The sequence below is a fragment of the Neolamprologus brichardi genome, chromosome 23 (assembly GCF_056152115.1).
Source record: "Neolamprologus brichardi isolate AB-2024 chromosome 23, ASM5615211v1, whole genome shotgun sequence".
Classification (NCBI taxonomy): Eukaryota; Metazoa; Chordata; class Actinopteri; order Cichliformes; family Cichlidae; genus Neolamprologus; species Neolamprologus brichardi.
The window spans coordinates 42,347,844-42,364,021 of NC_142125.1; the positions used below are offsets into that span (position 1 = coordinate 42,347,844).

Consider the following 16,178-nt stretch of genomic DNA (forward strand, 5'->3'; position numbering starts at 1 on the left):
TTGTTGGGTTTCTCTCTGTATGTGTTATCATAGGGTCGACCTTACAGTATAAAGCATCTTGAGGCGACTGTTGTTGTGATTTGGTGTATAAATAACATTGAATTGAATTTTGACATTTTATACCTGATTCTGAGATTTGGTGATGATTTATCCTGTTGTCAGCCAGCAGGGTGGATCGGTGACTAACACTGTCACCTCAAAACAAGAAAGGCAAATACTTTGTATTTCTTTATTAAAATATACAAATTACCCTAGAACCCCCTTGTTTAACAGCAGACAGACACTATAGGTCTTGCAAAAATAATACAACTGAAAGATCCAGTATTAGTACATGCCTCAAATGTTATCAGTCACTGAATAAAGAGATAAATCAACACAAATGTAGAAATGACATACACCATACAAAATGGAGAATATTTACAAACAGTTTTTAATAAATAAGACTTCCTGAATCCATTTCATGGGGGTTTAGTTGGTAGAAATAAGGTCACATTTCTAATGAAAAAGAACCAGTAGAGACGAGTGTGCATTTTCAAATAATGCAGTGTGTGTTCAGGAGGTATCTGGCCTTTTCCACCGCACCGCTGGCCTGGTAAATGAGTGACAGGTTGAAGGCAATCTCCCTGCTCAGATCAACCTGGTCACCGGGGATGCCCTGCAGAAAAAAGAAGAAGACAAAGGGACAGAAAAAGAGTCAAACGTTCATCACTAAAGGCTGCGTTTGCACTGAGCAGCAAGTTGTGTTTTTACCCACCTCCAGTTGTTTTGCTGGTAGTAAAAGCGCCTTTTGGTAGTAATGCAAAGCCAAGTGTGTGAGGCCCATCTGGTGCAGCGCTCGGCCAAGGTTGTACATACTCTCTTGACACTCTCCACGAAGCTCTACGTAACGCCACAGGAAGGAGAAACCCTGAGAGCACATGTTGGTTTTAAAAGAACAGCCTACAGGACTGAACTGTGCACAGAAACAAACAAACACTACCTGCAGCACCAGCGTGTGCCGTTTAGCCACAAACTTCTGAGATGCCATGTGGAAGAAGGTGAGACCCACAAACAGGCTGTGCAGAGGATTGCTGGGCTGAGTCTGGAAGGCCTGAACATACTGACCTGCAAACACAGCCAGTGTTTGAAAAATGTACGACTGTGCAAAGTGGACCAAGTGTGAACATAATCTCTAAACCCTTTACACTGCGTTTCAAATTATTATGCAAATTGTGTTTAAGTGTCATAAAGATTAAATAAGTTGTTCTTCAATAAAAACCTTGGATGGATTGTGTCTCAGGACTCTTTGTTTCACTGACATCCATCTCGGACACCTGTGATCGTTAGTTTGCCAGCTGAGCCCAATTAAAGGACAAACTACTACAGGAGGATGTTCCACATTATTAAGCAGGCCACTGTTTTCAAGCAACATATGAATGAAAAAGTATCTCTGCTGCTGAAAAGTGTGAAATAGTTGAAAGCCTTGGACACGTAATGAGATATTTCACAAATATTTCAGCGTGATCACCATCATGTTAAGAGATTTGTGAGTCAGAGCACACATGCACGTGCAGGTAAAGGCACAATGATGAAGGTTTCAGACAAATGCATCAGATTAAGAGAGCAGCTGCTAAAAGGCCATCACAAAGCAGCAAACACATGAAGCTGCTGGTGCCTCTGGAGCCCTGCAAACATCAAGCTGTAGGATCCTCCAGAGACCTGCAGTTGTGCATAAACCACCTCTAACCAATGCTCACGAGCAGGAACGGCTGCAGTGGGCCCAGAACTACAAGAAGACTCATTTTCAAACAGTGTTGGTCACTGATGAGTGCAGCGCAGCCCTGGATGGTCCAGATGGATGCAGAGGTGGATGGTTGGTGGACGACCACCGTGTCCCAACAAGGCTGCATCGTCAGTGAGGAGGTGGAGTCGTGTTTGAGCTGGAATCACGGGGAGAGAGCTGGTCGGCCTCTTTAGGGTCCCTGAAGGAGTGAAAATGAGCTCTGCAAAGGATGTGGAGTTTCTGACTGACCACTTTCTTCCATGGTAGAAAGAGAAGAACTGTGCCTTCTGCAACACAACCATCTTCATGCAAGACAATGCACCGTCTCATGCTACCAGGAACACCTCTGCATCATTGGCTGCTGTCGGCATAAAGGGAGAGGAACTCATGGTGTGGTCCCCATTCCTCCCTGACTTCAATCCTATTGGGAACCTTTGGAGCATCCTCAAGCAAACAGATATGAGGGTGGGAGGCCGCTCACATCCAAACAGCAGCTCTGAGGCTATTCTGACATCAAGACATTCAAGTAGAAACTTTCCAAAAACTCACAAGTTCCTTGGATGCAAGAATTGTGAAACTGCTATCAAATAAGGGTTCCTGTGTTAATGTGTGACTTGAGCTGTTAAGATGTTTCTGATTTCAGTAAATATGATCTAATGCTGCAAATTCAACAAATGACCTTTTTCAATTCTCTACAACCTGTAAAATCTTTTGAAACTCTGTGTGCGTAATAATTTGGAACAGAGCGTTTCAAGTTTTGTATTTTTGAAAAACACCGTTTTCATTGTTTTGTTCAGTAACATTTGAATTATGTTACTGAAAATGATGCCGACTGTCATTTGAATTATTTAGGAAAAACTGAGAAAAATATCATAATAATTTGGAATGCAGTGTATTTCTACAACTTATGAGATTTAACAGAGACCTCTAAAAATGTCAAAAAAGACAAAATTGCAAGACTGTTAATTATTTATTTAAATGTTGGGATCAAATCTCTTTGGCACTCAAAGCATCTTTTTAGTGTTTTATATCCTTTTAAATGGTAAATGGTCTGTATTTATATAGTGCTTTACTCGTCCCTAAGGACCCCAAAGAGCTTTACACATCCAGTCATCCACACATTCACACACTGGTGATGGCAGCTACATTGTAGCCACAGCCACCTGGGGCGCACTGACAGAGGCGAGGCTGCCAGACACTGGCGCCACCGGGCCCTCTGACCACCACCAGTAGGCAACGGGTGAAGTGTCTTGCCCAAGGACACAACGACCGAGACTGTTGGAGCCGGGGCTCGAACCGGCAACCTTCAGATTACAAGACGAACGCCCAACTCTTGAGCCACGATCGCCCCATTTTAAGCGATGTTAGCTTGTAAGCAACTTTACCAACATGTGTCCAGTTGCTTGGATATTGTTATAAAACACATTTTAATTCTCTTTCAATGCAAAGCAGTGATGGAGGTTTGTGATCATCGACATCTGCAATCAAGAACATGCTAATAAGCAAAACTTGATAACATTAGTTTGAAAGGTGTGGCGTAAGCAAAGGAAGGACTCCTTTAAAGTGCTGGTGCACATCAGTGGCAGATCACATGTTCCTCTTAAAATGACAACAACATGACGCAGTCCCTGATTATAGCGTTGGATGCTGTGATGGTCGTCACACTCCAATGTGGTATAAAATCAATCATGTAAGATGTGCTGAAGTACGGTAGTGATGTTAAATGTTTTTATCATCTCTAGTTAGATTTGTGTGCGAGTACCAAGAGCATGTTTGAAGCTCCCTGACACCATGGCGTTATGTCCGCAGAGAACGCAGAGGGCGTGATTGTCAGGATGTTTAAACAGCATGCGCAGACAGAAGCGATGGTGGCGCTGGTGCTGCGACGTTATTGTCAGCTGCAGAGAGTTAAAAACAAACAAACAAAACAAAACATCATTTGTTTACAAAATCTTTCCACCAAATTCAGGAAATCTATGTTTTTGATTCATTTGAATATTTAGTATTACCAGTAAATCTTCATATAGACTATGACAATGCATCAGAGGCTCAAGGTTAATAAATAAATCAACTGTGCAAAGAAGGTAAAAATGAAAGAGTCAAAATTCAAGCTAAGTGAAGCCAGTTTCTGAACCCGTTTCTCATGTAGTGCTCGTCTATTCTCCTGACACAAAAGCAGACCTGGTTAAAAATATTCCAAAGCTGAGGCAGAGCCACGTTTTCCAACAGCATCAGTCTGTTGAGAGGAAAAACAGAGAAATGTTATATTAATTATCATTTTGGCGTGCTCTTTATCCCAGGCCACGCCCACATTAATCTACCTGATGTAGTTATAGGCCTTGTAATAGTTGTGGTCCAGGATTGTGGCCGACAGGCCGATGAACTCCAGCTCTTTCCTCCTGGGCTTGTTGTCGTAGAACGAGTAGAACTCCATGGCCGAATCCACGAGCATCTCCGCCTCCTCGAAACGCTGCACCTCACACAGCGTCAGCACGCAGCTCAGCAGCAGCTGCCACCAGTCCTCTTTGGACAGGACGTTGGTTTTACCTGATGACAGTGACAAAGTGAAGTCCAGGGACCAGACCGACTACGGCCTCACCTCGTATGAAAGTACGATGCAGACAAAGATAACGTACCAGTGTTGTCCAGATAGGCCGTTTCATGGTCAGCGATCTCCGGCAGCATGTCTTCAACCTTCATGAGCCTCAGGTGATTCTCAGCTGACACGTTTATAGAACTCACACACACCTTAGCTCGCTGCATGGCCACCTATAAACATGCATGTGTTACGCACCTTTGAATGACTCGCAGGACGCAATGAAATGAGCGCAACAACAAAAATGGAGCATTTATTTGTTCAAATTCACGTCTCTCACAGTAACCTCTCAAGCCTGATCTTATCAACTTTGAGATGTTTGTCCTTCATAAAATAACTTGAATGATAAAAATGTTTGTTAAGAATTCAGCTGGTAAACGCTTTATTTATTCAGGAAATCTCATTCAGATTAAAAATGTATCATCATGAGGGATCTGACCAAGAGGATGGCAACATTTAAACATAAACATGTTGTCACAACAAATATTCCTGATCAGACGCAATTACATATCAAGAACAACAAGCCACCCAGAAAAGTGTCAATATCACTGACAGACTGAAACAGTCACAGTTCTCCTGCTAAGTGCATTAATATTGTTGGTATATATTTACTTATTGATCCTATCCCAGCTGTCATAGGGCGAGAGGCGGGGCACATCCTGGACAGCTCGCCAGCCTGTCGCAGGGCTCAGAGACAATCATTCACACTCACATTCACACCTGTGGGCAATTTACACTAATCAATGAACCTGTCCCCACAAACTGCATGTGTTTGGACTGTGGGAGGAAGCCGGAGGACGCGGAGGGAACCCACGCAAACACGGAGAGAACACGCAAACACGGAGAGAACACGCAAACACGGAGAGAACACGCAAACACGGAGAGAACACGCAAACACGGGGAGAACACGCAAACATGGGGGAGAACACGCAAACACGGGGAGAACACGCAAACTCGGGGAGAACACGCAAACACGGGGAGAACACGCAAACACGGGGAGAACACGCAAACACGGGGAGAACACGCAAACACGGGGAGAACACGCAAACTCGGGGAGAACACGCAAACACGGGGAGAACACGCAAACACGGGGGAGAACACGCAAACACGGGGAGAACACGCAAACTCGGGGAGAACACGCAAACTCGGGGAGAACACGCAAACACGGGGAGAACACGCAAACACGGGGAGAACACGCAAACTCGGGGAGAACACGCAAACACGGGGAGAACACGCAAACACGGGGAGAACACGCAAACTCGGGGAGAACACGCAAACACGGGGAGAACACGCAAACACGGGGAGAACACGCAAACACGGGGAGAACACGCAAACACGGGGAGAACACGCAAACACGGGGAGAACACGCAAACACGGGGGAGAACACGCAAACACGGGGAGAACACGCAAACTCGGGGAGAACACGCAAACACGGGGAGAACACGCAAACACGGGGAGAACACGCAAACTCGGGGAGAACACGCAAACTCGGGGAGAACACGCAAACACGGGGAGAACACGCAAACTCGGGGAGAACACGCAAACACGGGGAGAACACGCAAACACGGGGGAGAACACGCAAACACGGGGAGAACACGCAAACTCGGGGAGAACACGCAAACACGGGGAGAACACGCAAACACGGGGAGAACACGCAAACACGGGGAGAACACGCAAACACGGGGGAGAACACGCAAACACGGGGAGAACACGCAAACTCGGGGAGAACACGCAAACTCGGGGAGAACACGCAAACACGGGGAGAACACGCAAACACGGGGAGAACACGCAAACTCGGGGAGAACACGCAAACTCGGGGAGAACACGCAAACACGGGGAGAACACGCAAACTCGGGGAGAACACGCAAACACGGGGAGAACACGCAAACACGGGGGAGAACACGCAAACACGGGGAGAACACGCAAACTCGGGGAGAACACGCAAACACGGGGAGAACACGCAAACTCGGGGAGAACACGCAAACACGGGGGAGAACACGCAAACTCGGGGGAGAACACGCAAACACGGGGAGAACACGCAAACTCGGGGAGAACACGCAAACACGCAAACTCGGGGAGAACATGCAAACTCGGGGAGAACACGCAAACTCGGGGAGAACACGCAAACTCGGGGAGAACACGCAAACTCGGGGAGAACACGCAAACTCGGGGAGAACACACAAACACAGAACGACCTGATGGTGAACTCAGGCCCTTCTTGCTGTGCAGCAACAGTGCTCACCACCGTGCCGCCCTGTTTACTGAATGATGAATTATTAATGCAATAACTCAGCTGCTGATGCTAACTAGTTAACATCATTTACGTGTCAGGCACATTAGCTCTGATCCAGTCGAAGCAGCCGAACGTTCCTCCTGAATTCAAAGCATCCAAGTAGTTCTGCATTTTTTCAAAACTTCTAAGATCATTTCCTCTTTAATTTCACTGACACTTGGCTAGACTGCAGAGCTCAGGTCAAACATGTGGAATAGTTGTACCAACTCCTTTGACTCTATCAGAGGAAAAAGCACTCTTTACAGCAGCAGTATGAATAAAAAATATTTGTGGTGGCCATCTCTCAGCCTCCTGTTGTATCAATCTGAACTCCAATGTAGCTTCGTTTTAGAGTTCTCACATTCAAACGTGTTCATGCTGCCCGTCCAGCAGGGTGACGACGATCCCCCGTCATGAACGGCTGACGCGTAAAAAGCAACCGTAAAGTGTGTTACCTTGAGGAGCATCGAGATCATAGTGATCACAGTGTCCAGGTAGTCCTGCATTTTCCCCTGTGTCTTCAGGAGCGTAGAGCGATGGAGCAACAGCTTTAACTCCTACAAACACAGAGATACAAAACCAGTTACCAAACAAACGCCAAACACAGAGCATTGACCTGCAGCGTAGCATTCCAAAATGCTGCAGGTGATGGTTTTCCTTTTCCAGCTGGTAACCAGACTACGTGTTCTTGACTCTAATCTCAGCTCGAGTCTGGAAACCACAGAAATCTTATGTTTAACCAGAATCCAAGTAAACTATGAAAGCAGGTCAAACACGCATGATTACACTGTGAGCTCTAAGGAGTCGTGCATTAAACAATGAAGCACTGAGCGGGATGTGGGCAGGAAGTCATTTGCTCACTCTGCATCATATTACCACTAACAGTTGGTAACTAACTCGCCAGGCTCCAAATACCGATCCAATAGGGGTGGGGGGAAAAATGGATACTGTGTAGCATGGTGATATTTTGTTTGCTAATAATGTATGGATACAGGGACAGCAGAAATCGATATTTTGTTACAAAAAGGTTTTTGTGCTCTGACTTCAGAGCATGTTGATCCTTTTTCTGAGCAAGAATCCTGACATTCCTTCACTGTCCAAATGTGTTTAATAAACATGACAGTTTACTTATTTTAATTTAAGACATGTTTTATTTTTATTAAGTTTAAAACTTAATTAAACTGCTTGAAGTTCCCAAACACATTCACTTTCCGTGGTCTCTGGTCTCTGGGTTGCTGATTACAGCTTCAGTGGGGACGCCCCTTTATAAGGTGTGACTGTCAGTGTCTCCTGACAGGACAGAGGTTTTCACTCCTTTTTCCCCTTTGGTGTTACCAGAAAACGTCCATGACCTCTAAAAACCCTCCATGACATTTGAGGAACATTGTAAATGTAAGATAGTGCAACATGACGTGATAATGGAAAAAGCAAAACAAAATAGATCCCTGCCTTTTGTGCGGCTGAAGAATCGTGTGCTAGTACGTTGCTATCATACATGGACTCCAGCGCCTTAAGAGCACAATCCATGCGGCCCAACTGTTGCTGCAGCGTGGCAAGCGAGAGCCGGGCCTCCAGGTGCTGCGGAGCCATCTCCACCACCTTGGTGTAGCTTTCTGCTGCTGCCTCCATGTGGCCCAAAGCCTTCAGACACTCTGCAGATGACAAAGTGATAAAAACACATAACAGTGGTTTTCTTTTTCCACGTCACACCTGACGTGAGACCTCATTTAAGGTCTTCTCTGTTGTTTCACACATGAAGAATATTCAGGATGGAAGGTGAAATGTCTTTTTAGTCTAAGTTTGCAGACACACCTCTTCCTTTAACATCATTCCCTTGTTTGCTGGACCCACCTGCGTGCCGCAACCAAACAACAGCCAGGTTGTACTTTTCAGAGACGACGAGGGCAGTGAGCAGAGGCAGAGCAGACATGTACCTGCCCTCCTCCAGATACGCTTCACCGACATCCAGGTACAAGTCACCGATCTCTTCTGGACTCTGCTCCATCAGTGTTGAAACTAAGCCCTATAAGCAAGAAGACTCTAACATTAAATGATCTTTCATTAATAATCTGAGCTCTGTATGTTTTTAAGTCCTGTTTACCTCGGTGGGTGCGTAGACATGCAGGTGTATGAAGCACACTATTAACTTGGTCCTCAGGTCCACTGGGACGCTGTCTGGTACCTGTACATCCACAATTTCACCTGGAAACACAACGACCAATCAGTAAAAAGACCAAAGACTCGGGCAATGATTCTTTCACGTCACTGGAGGATGTTTGGCCCTCTCGTCCTTGAAATTAGAGGTTTTTGAGACTGAATATCCTATTTGAAGTCATGCCAACGTGTCTCAGGGTAGCATCCAGCCTTTTATGTTACAATGATAGATGGTGCTAAACAGAGTTTATCTATTTGTGTTAACAGTAAATCACCTTTATTCTTAATCAAAGATCAAATGAAAGCATAAGTTTGTTTAATATGTGGAATGAAAAGTTTGAGTAAAGAAAATGTTTTAATGTCTTTCTGTGCGTGGACATAAAATACTGTGGAAAGACAGGAAATGTGATACAAACCTCTCATTAAATAATTCTGAATATAAGAAATGTTGTCGAGTATGTTGCAAGTGTTAAACACACAATCACGATTTACAGGTGATTTTGCTGATATAAAGCGATCGCTGCATCTGTTGAAGTGTCTTTTGAGACCATTGAGTGTTCGAGTGTGGAAATATTTTGAAAAACAAGAACATCTAAACACATCCTGTTTACACAGTAGGCACCACTAAAGAAGCCACAACGAACGCTCATTTTTGAAAGTGTCCTCATCTTTCTACACTTCCTATTAGGGCGGGGCTACATCATACCGTTCACGGTAATACCGGTGTAATGTTGGGCAACGATAAGAAAATGAAATATTGCGATAGAATATGGGTAAAACGCGCATGCGCAGTGCCTTTGTTTACATACGCACATGGCGGTGACGCAGAATGAGAAGAGCGAAAGCGGATCGTTGAATGAAACGATGAATCAGAACTGGTTTGTAAAAATGCAGCTTCAGTGGTGGAACTGGTTTAGCTTTCGTCAGATACACAACAAAGCACTATTTTTGGTAGCGCATGCTAGCGGGCCGTCGTTATTACCGTGTTGTTTGGAAAATACGGCGCACTTAAAATCAATCCTTTGATTTTTCTGAAAGTCGACAGAGCCCCTTATAATCCCGTGTGCCTTATGTATGAACTCTGGTTGTGTTTACTGACCTCGAAACGATTTTATGTACACGGCGCTCAAATATCTGTCAAATGTTTCAGTACGACTTTGCTAAGCTACGAAGCCGCACCGCTTGATGGATTGTCGGAACATTACGGCTATCGTAGGCGGAGCCTCGCGGAGTGATACGTACTGTGCTTCAACATAATATTACAGTATTGTGTGTGTTTAACCTCTTTTTAAGTTTTGTGGATATTATACATGGTTATGCTGAGGATATGTCGACCAGTTTCCACTGGAAATGCCTTTTGGTTAAACTGTCAGCGAGGAATTTGCACTGTTACATTTTTATATAACTTTAATGCAGATAAAAAACAGCTGCTTGTTTCAGTGAAAATACATTGATGGGTTTTTACACTAATAAAGTTGTGGAGTTGTAAAGTATTTTGTCTCGTGTCAGTTATGTCGTTATTGCAAATTTTCAAATATATATCGTGATAAATAGTTTTGGTCATATCGCCCTGCTCTACTTCCTATAACACGTCATGAAGGCTATGAGAGTTCTTCATATGATGAAGAACAGCCACGATGAGTTTGAATCTTGTAAGGATGTAAATGTGTAGCGCCTCATGTCGTTGTAACTCACCGTTCTCCTCTGCTGCAGTTTGTTCTTCCTTCTGTAACTGTGTCCCGTCTGCATGTTGCTTCTCCTGCTCTTCGGCGCTCTCCTCTTTAATCTTCTGTTCTTGTGTTGGTGGAATAACATCTGAAGATTCACTTCTGACCAAAACGATGCCTACAAACTGCACCAAGACCTTGGAGAGCAAACACATGGAGTGTTTATCCATTTACACCAAAAACACATTTGTTCTCAGTCTAAATGGCAATAAAGGTTTTCCACAGAGACCCACCTGCAGGGCCTTGTTGTACTGCCGGTTGGTGATATAAAGCTCAGCTGCCATGTTGATAAAGTCATCACTGACCAGGTCGGGGTGTCGTGCCAAAGCTTCCTCAATCACACTCAGAGCTGAGGGCAGGTCACTGCTTTCATAGTAACTCCTGAACACGACCCACACAAGCAAATACCCATAACTGAACTGTCGAGGTGATAATCCAGGATCAGATGGTACGAGGTGACAAACGAGAACATAGTTTATGTGTATATAAAAACACACACCATACCATGTCAGTGTGTGTCCCTTACTTGGCCATGTCTTTGGAGAGCTGTATGAAGTGCTCTCCATCCTCCAGCGGCAGAAGTGACAGGATCCTGCGGTAGCCGTCCATGCACTGTTTGTGCTCTCCCAGGCGCATCTGCAGGCTGCAGCGCTCCCACAGATAGCGCACGTTGGTGGGATCGTACTTGATAGCTGTGGAAATGGAGCAAGGCTTGAGCCTAGAGAAGTATATAAATAAAAACCAGCGTTTCCCTGTTTGTTTCGCAGTGGAGGCTCATATTCCACAATTCTACGGTATGAGAAACACCAACAATAGAAGGCGCAGTAGCAGCCATTTTTAAACCGCAGATTTGTCAGGACGTGACTGTTTTCGGTTGTACAAAGTTCACAGACACATTTCAGATTTACATGTTGGACTTGTCTGCACTAAAACAGCTCGTCTCTGGATAAATTTGACAGCTCAAGTGGTACGCAGGACTCATCCAGAGGAACACCTGTTTCATATTTAAGACCCCACACAATCCCTGACACCTTCTGACTTTGCTCTTACATCAGAAAAACCATTGTTCTTGTTAGGGCTGCCACAATTAGTCGACTATCAAAATCGACGACTGATTTAATAGTCGACTCGTCGTTTGAAGCTTTGTAAGATCACAAAAGACGCAGGAATAAGTAGTAGGATTTAAGAGTGTAATAACGGACTGAAACAGAAGATGGCAGCACTGCATGTACAAGGATACCAGCTGCCGTTAAACACCGAAGAAGAAGAAGCTGTGTCCCAGAATTCATAGCGCAGCCCAGCTCAGTTTCCAACAATGGCGGCAGCTGGTTAGTTTTAATATTACTCTTATTATTCTTTCTAGGTCACAAAATAAACGTTTAACATATTTTCAGGCGAGAATGTAGCTGTGTAAACCTCAAATATCTGCTCAGTTTATCAAGACACCACATATTTTCAAAAGCGCTCCGACGTTTTCGGAGACGTCTGTTAGCCACTAGCTCGATAGCTAGCCGGGGGCTAGGCTCACTAGAGCCGTGAGAACACCGGACTCCCGGCTAATCGTTTTCAAACCCACCGCCATCTTTCGGTACTCAGGTTAAACATGATATATAAGTCACTTAGATAACTTAAAAATGTTATTGTTTGGCTTTTTTTTAGTATTTTATTTGTTCCTGAGTAAATCGGTTTGGCTGAGATTAAAGTTATAGTTTTTACACAGCTGAATAAACATCAAACAGACAGCTGATTATCAGAAGTGTGAGATGCTCGAGAATTTACTCCGGTGTCCCGTTATATTTTAGATAGCAAGGAGTTTATTAAACTTCACCGAAACAATCTGCAAATTTCATTAAAATTTAATAAACTATCATCTTGTCTTTATTTTTAGTTAGCACAGACCTTAAACACTTAAAGCTGTAAGCTAATGATAGTTATATAAGAGCAGATGCTGCTGGTGCAATAAGCTGTAGTTTTACGTCCAATGGATGATGATCTGATTAGTCGACTATCAAAATAATCGTTTGTGGCAGGCCTAGTTCTTGTGCTGTTTGATCAGAAACTGTAGAGACAAACACACTTGATGTGTGTTACTTTTATTAGTTCATTTCTCACCCCCTCAGGTGATTTGTTACTTTGCATGGCTCTTCCAACTGCAGCCTTAAGCCAATTTATCCCACTAAGTAAATCCAGTCTGAGAGTTTGTGCTGCAGCAATCATCCTAACTACAGGCTGAGGAAATTACAGGGCTTATTACTGCAGCATAAATATAGCTGTAGTAGTACATATCACAAGGACCATGGGATTGAAGTACTGGCCCTGCAGTAATGAACATCCACTTTAACACAACAGTAGGGACTGTTGTTCAACAGTTCCACCAACAGATAATAAACAGATGTGAATTTCCAGTGGGAAGTGATGCGTGTCGGTCCGTGTCACACTGACCTTTGCTGTAGCAGATGATGGCTTGCTGGATATTGTCCTGCTCCAGAGACATTTCAGCCAGTCTGATCCACTCCTCACAGTCCGAGGGGTTGAGGTGGGCAGCGATCAGGCCAAACTGCAGCGCTTTGCTCATGTCCTCTTCATCCTCATAGATCATAGCCAACGTGGAGAAAGGCTCATACGCCAGAGGAGCTGCGGGACAAAGGGAGAAGAGATTTTAACTTTTCATAGTGTTTGAACACTAACGGGCACACAGACAGCGAGTGATTATATGCCTGCAAACCCACTCCGTACCCTGTCTTATGATCTCCATACACATCAGAATGGCGTCCTCTTTCTCTCCTCTTGCATAGCGAATGTTGGCTTCTCCCATCAAGCCTCTCAGAGCCCGGGGCAGCTTGCTGCCATGACGACGCCCCTGTTCAGATAGTTACATATTAACTAAGAACTGAAAAACTCACCCAGGCACGACCGTCCTCCCTTCTCACCTTCATCATCTTCTTGTTTTCTCGATTCAGCTCCATCTCCAGTGCAAACACATCTCCTACAGTCACATCTTCTGCCATCTCTTTAGCTTTACTCTTCTTTCCCTGTTGTCTCACTTGTCTTGGCCTCTTCCCTATCTCCTCTGCCTGCAACTCTTCTTTGTCTGCAATGTAATCCTTATCATGTGCATCATCAACATAGCTCAGGCTGTCCTGCTCTTCCTCCTCCTCATCCTCTGAAGATTGTGGTTCAGCAGTTTCTCCTAGCATGGAGGCAAAGGCCAGCTGGACTCCTGGGCTAACTCCATCCTCTGAGAAGATAAGAAAGCTGGCTTGAGTAACATTACCATACTTTGCATGCAATCCAGGATGGGAATCAAAGTAAGCTGACCCAGTTTTTATAACCAGTCTGCGACCAAAACAATCGCTTTATGAGCAACACTCACTACTTTGTGGACCCTTAAGAACAGTAGTTATTATCTGTCATTTTTATTGATGTTGATATCAAATAAAATGCAGTTTCAGACATTTTAACTTGTCAAAGTAGGAAAATCACAAGAGAAATTCTGACCTGTTCAAGAAGCACAATAAAGGCTAAATTATCCAGAACTAAAATCTATTAGTTTTTCCATTAGAGGACAGATGATGGCAGCTTGGTATTTACATTTGGCGAATATGTTCATCCAGTTTTGATGTTCCTGTGATTTTTAAAACTTTGTTATATTCCTAAAACAATGACAATAACAATACACTCGCTCATGGGATTCAGTGTCGCTATCTATTGAAAGAAGGGTCCATTATTTACATTTCCAGAGCCACTGACAGAGAGAGATTACCGATCTTCGTTGAGATGAGTCCGGACGTCGAAGGGAGCTCAGCGTCTTCCACATCTTCAGCTGCCTCCCCTGACTTAGAGAGGTCAGAATAAAGGAAGTATATAATTGTACGTCAATGAAACGACCGTCCACACAAGTCCAAGTGATGTTGAGGAGTGACACTGCCTCAGCTAGTTACCTAGATAGCTAACAGTTACTGAACTAACAACATAACTTACCTTGGCTTTCCGCTCGTCTCTCCTTCTGTCGAACTCTTCAAACGTTATTCTACCCTCGAGGTAATCTATGAGCTCATTACTGAAGCCAGACATGTTTCCCGCCACAAACGAGCTGTCATATAGTTTACGGACACATAAATCATGTGTACGACACTGTACATCCAATACGTGACGTCTGCTAGCACTCTAAACTCAGACTGTAGCAAAAGTCAACATTAAAAGAAACTAACTTGAAGCGGCAACCACGTGATCCTTCAAAAACATCCGGGTTAGCGCTCTCAAAATAACAGCACAGGAAGTGCTGATTGGGCCATACCAAGTGCCGTTTTGTCATGGGGGAGGATAGTTAAATAATTCATTTTAAATTATGTTTATTTTCTTTTGTTTCTGAATTGCGGTTATGCTTAAAATACAAAGCACAAATGTTCAGTATTATTAATCTAAAATAACTGTAAAACTAACTGTTTTTGTTTCTTTGTGGTCAGATGATTTGTCAGTATGTGTGTTCCCTGATGTGGCTGCACTCCCTCCCATTGTAGAAAACGAAACATTTCCGTTTGTGTGAGCTGTCATGTTGTACTTTTGGAATAGATGGTATTCGATTTTGTGATGTTAAATGCAATAATAAGTTTCTAAGATCTTCATTAAGGAGTCTTTATTCTCCAAATTTACTTAGACGTAATTACATATTAAAAGATTTCCAAAGGGAAGAAACTGAAAAAATAAGAACTGATTAAATCACCTTCCCTATCCCTCCTAAAGGGAAAGAAGTCCAATTTAAAATTTTGAATAAAATTTACCTGACAAATAGACTCCTTGGTGATAGATTCAAAATAGAAACTGGTAATTGTGTATTGTGTGAAACAGAAGAGGAGGATTTGGACCATCTATTCTTTTTGTGCAATTTTATACAAATATTTTGGTTGGATTTTCATACCTGGCTTTATTCCAGTGGAATTCAAATTACCCCATTTACCTTAAATATGATAATGTTTGGAGTGTTTTTGAAAGAAAAGAAGGCTAATTATGGTGTTAATGTATTATTAATCTTGTGCAAGCAATTTATACATAAATGTCGTTTTTTTAAGACCAAACCAACACTAGCTTACTGGAAAAACGACTTAAACCTGTTGGTTAAATCTCTGACCTTAGTTAAAAAGAAAAGGGCTGCTTGTTTTGTTTCCTTTGTGGAAGATTTTGATTTAGTGAGTTAATAATCTGTTAAATTATGTGACCCCATCTTTATATTTTCTTTTTCCTATGTATGAAAGTTGCTAATATGTAAGGAATGTTTATTCTCTGAATGTGTAATATATGGTGCATTTTGTTTGTATGTTAATATTACTAATGATAAAAAAAAAAAAACTAAAAAAAAACCATTATACTTTTGGATCCTGCACAGTAGTGACATTAGGTGGAGTGGCTGCTTCGAACTCCCACGCACACAACTTGGACCTCGTTAAAAATAATATATACACATGTATGTACAGACACACACATTTATAAAGAGGGAAATGTGATTGATTTTGGTGTCATGAATGTTGCTTTAAAGCTAAAACTGTTTAAATCTTTTCTTAATAACAAGCAGTCAGTTTGATCAACAGGCTCTTCTCTACTGAGATTCATAAACAGAAGTACACATAACAGACCAGTATGGACTATAGATGTGTTATTATTAATAGAAAA

At 43.2% G+C, this 16,178-nt stretch overlaps 1 protein-coding gene across 1 annotated transcript; it reads right to left on the reverse strand.

Moving 5' to 3' along the window:
• Positions 1 to 412: 412 nt before the first annotated feature.
• On the reverse strand, positions 413 to 14,760 carry gtf3c3 (general transcription factor IIIC, polypeptide 3). The gene is made up of 19 exons (XM_087836423.1): positions 14,493 to 14,760; positions 14,275 to 14,347; positions 13,442 to 13,749; positions 13,248 to 13,371; positions 12,954 to 13,145; positions 11,038 to 11,203; positions 10,745 to 10,892; positions 10,480 to 10,648; positions 8,732 to 8,832; positions 8,482 to 8,653; positions 8,080 to 8,282; positions 7,086 to 7,187; positions 4,399 to 4,531; positions 4,084 to 4,309; positions 3,944 to 3,998; positions 3,525 to 3,660; positions 980 to 1,104; positions 755 to 907; positions 413 to 655 (listed from the first exon to the last, which is right to left on the reverse strand). Exons 1-19 carry the CDS (start codon positions 14,583 to 14,585, stop codon positions 533 to 535), a joined length of 2,802 nt encoding a protein of 933 aa, XP_087692549.1. The 5' UTR covers positions 14,586 to 14,760; the 3' UTR covers positions 413 to 532.
• Positions 14,761 to 16,178: the final 1,418 nt, after the last annotated feature.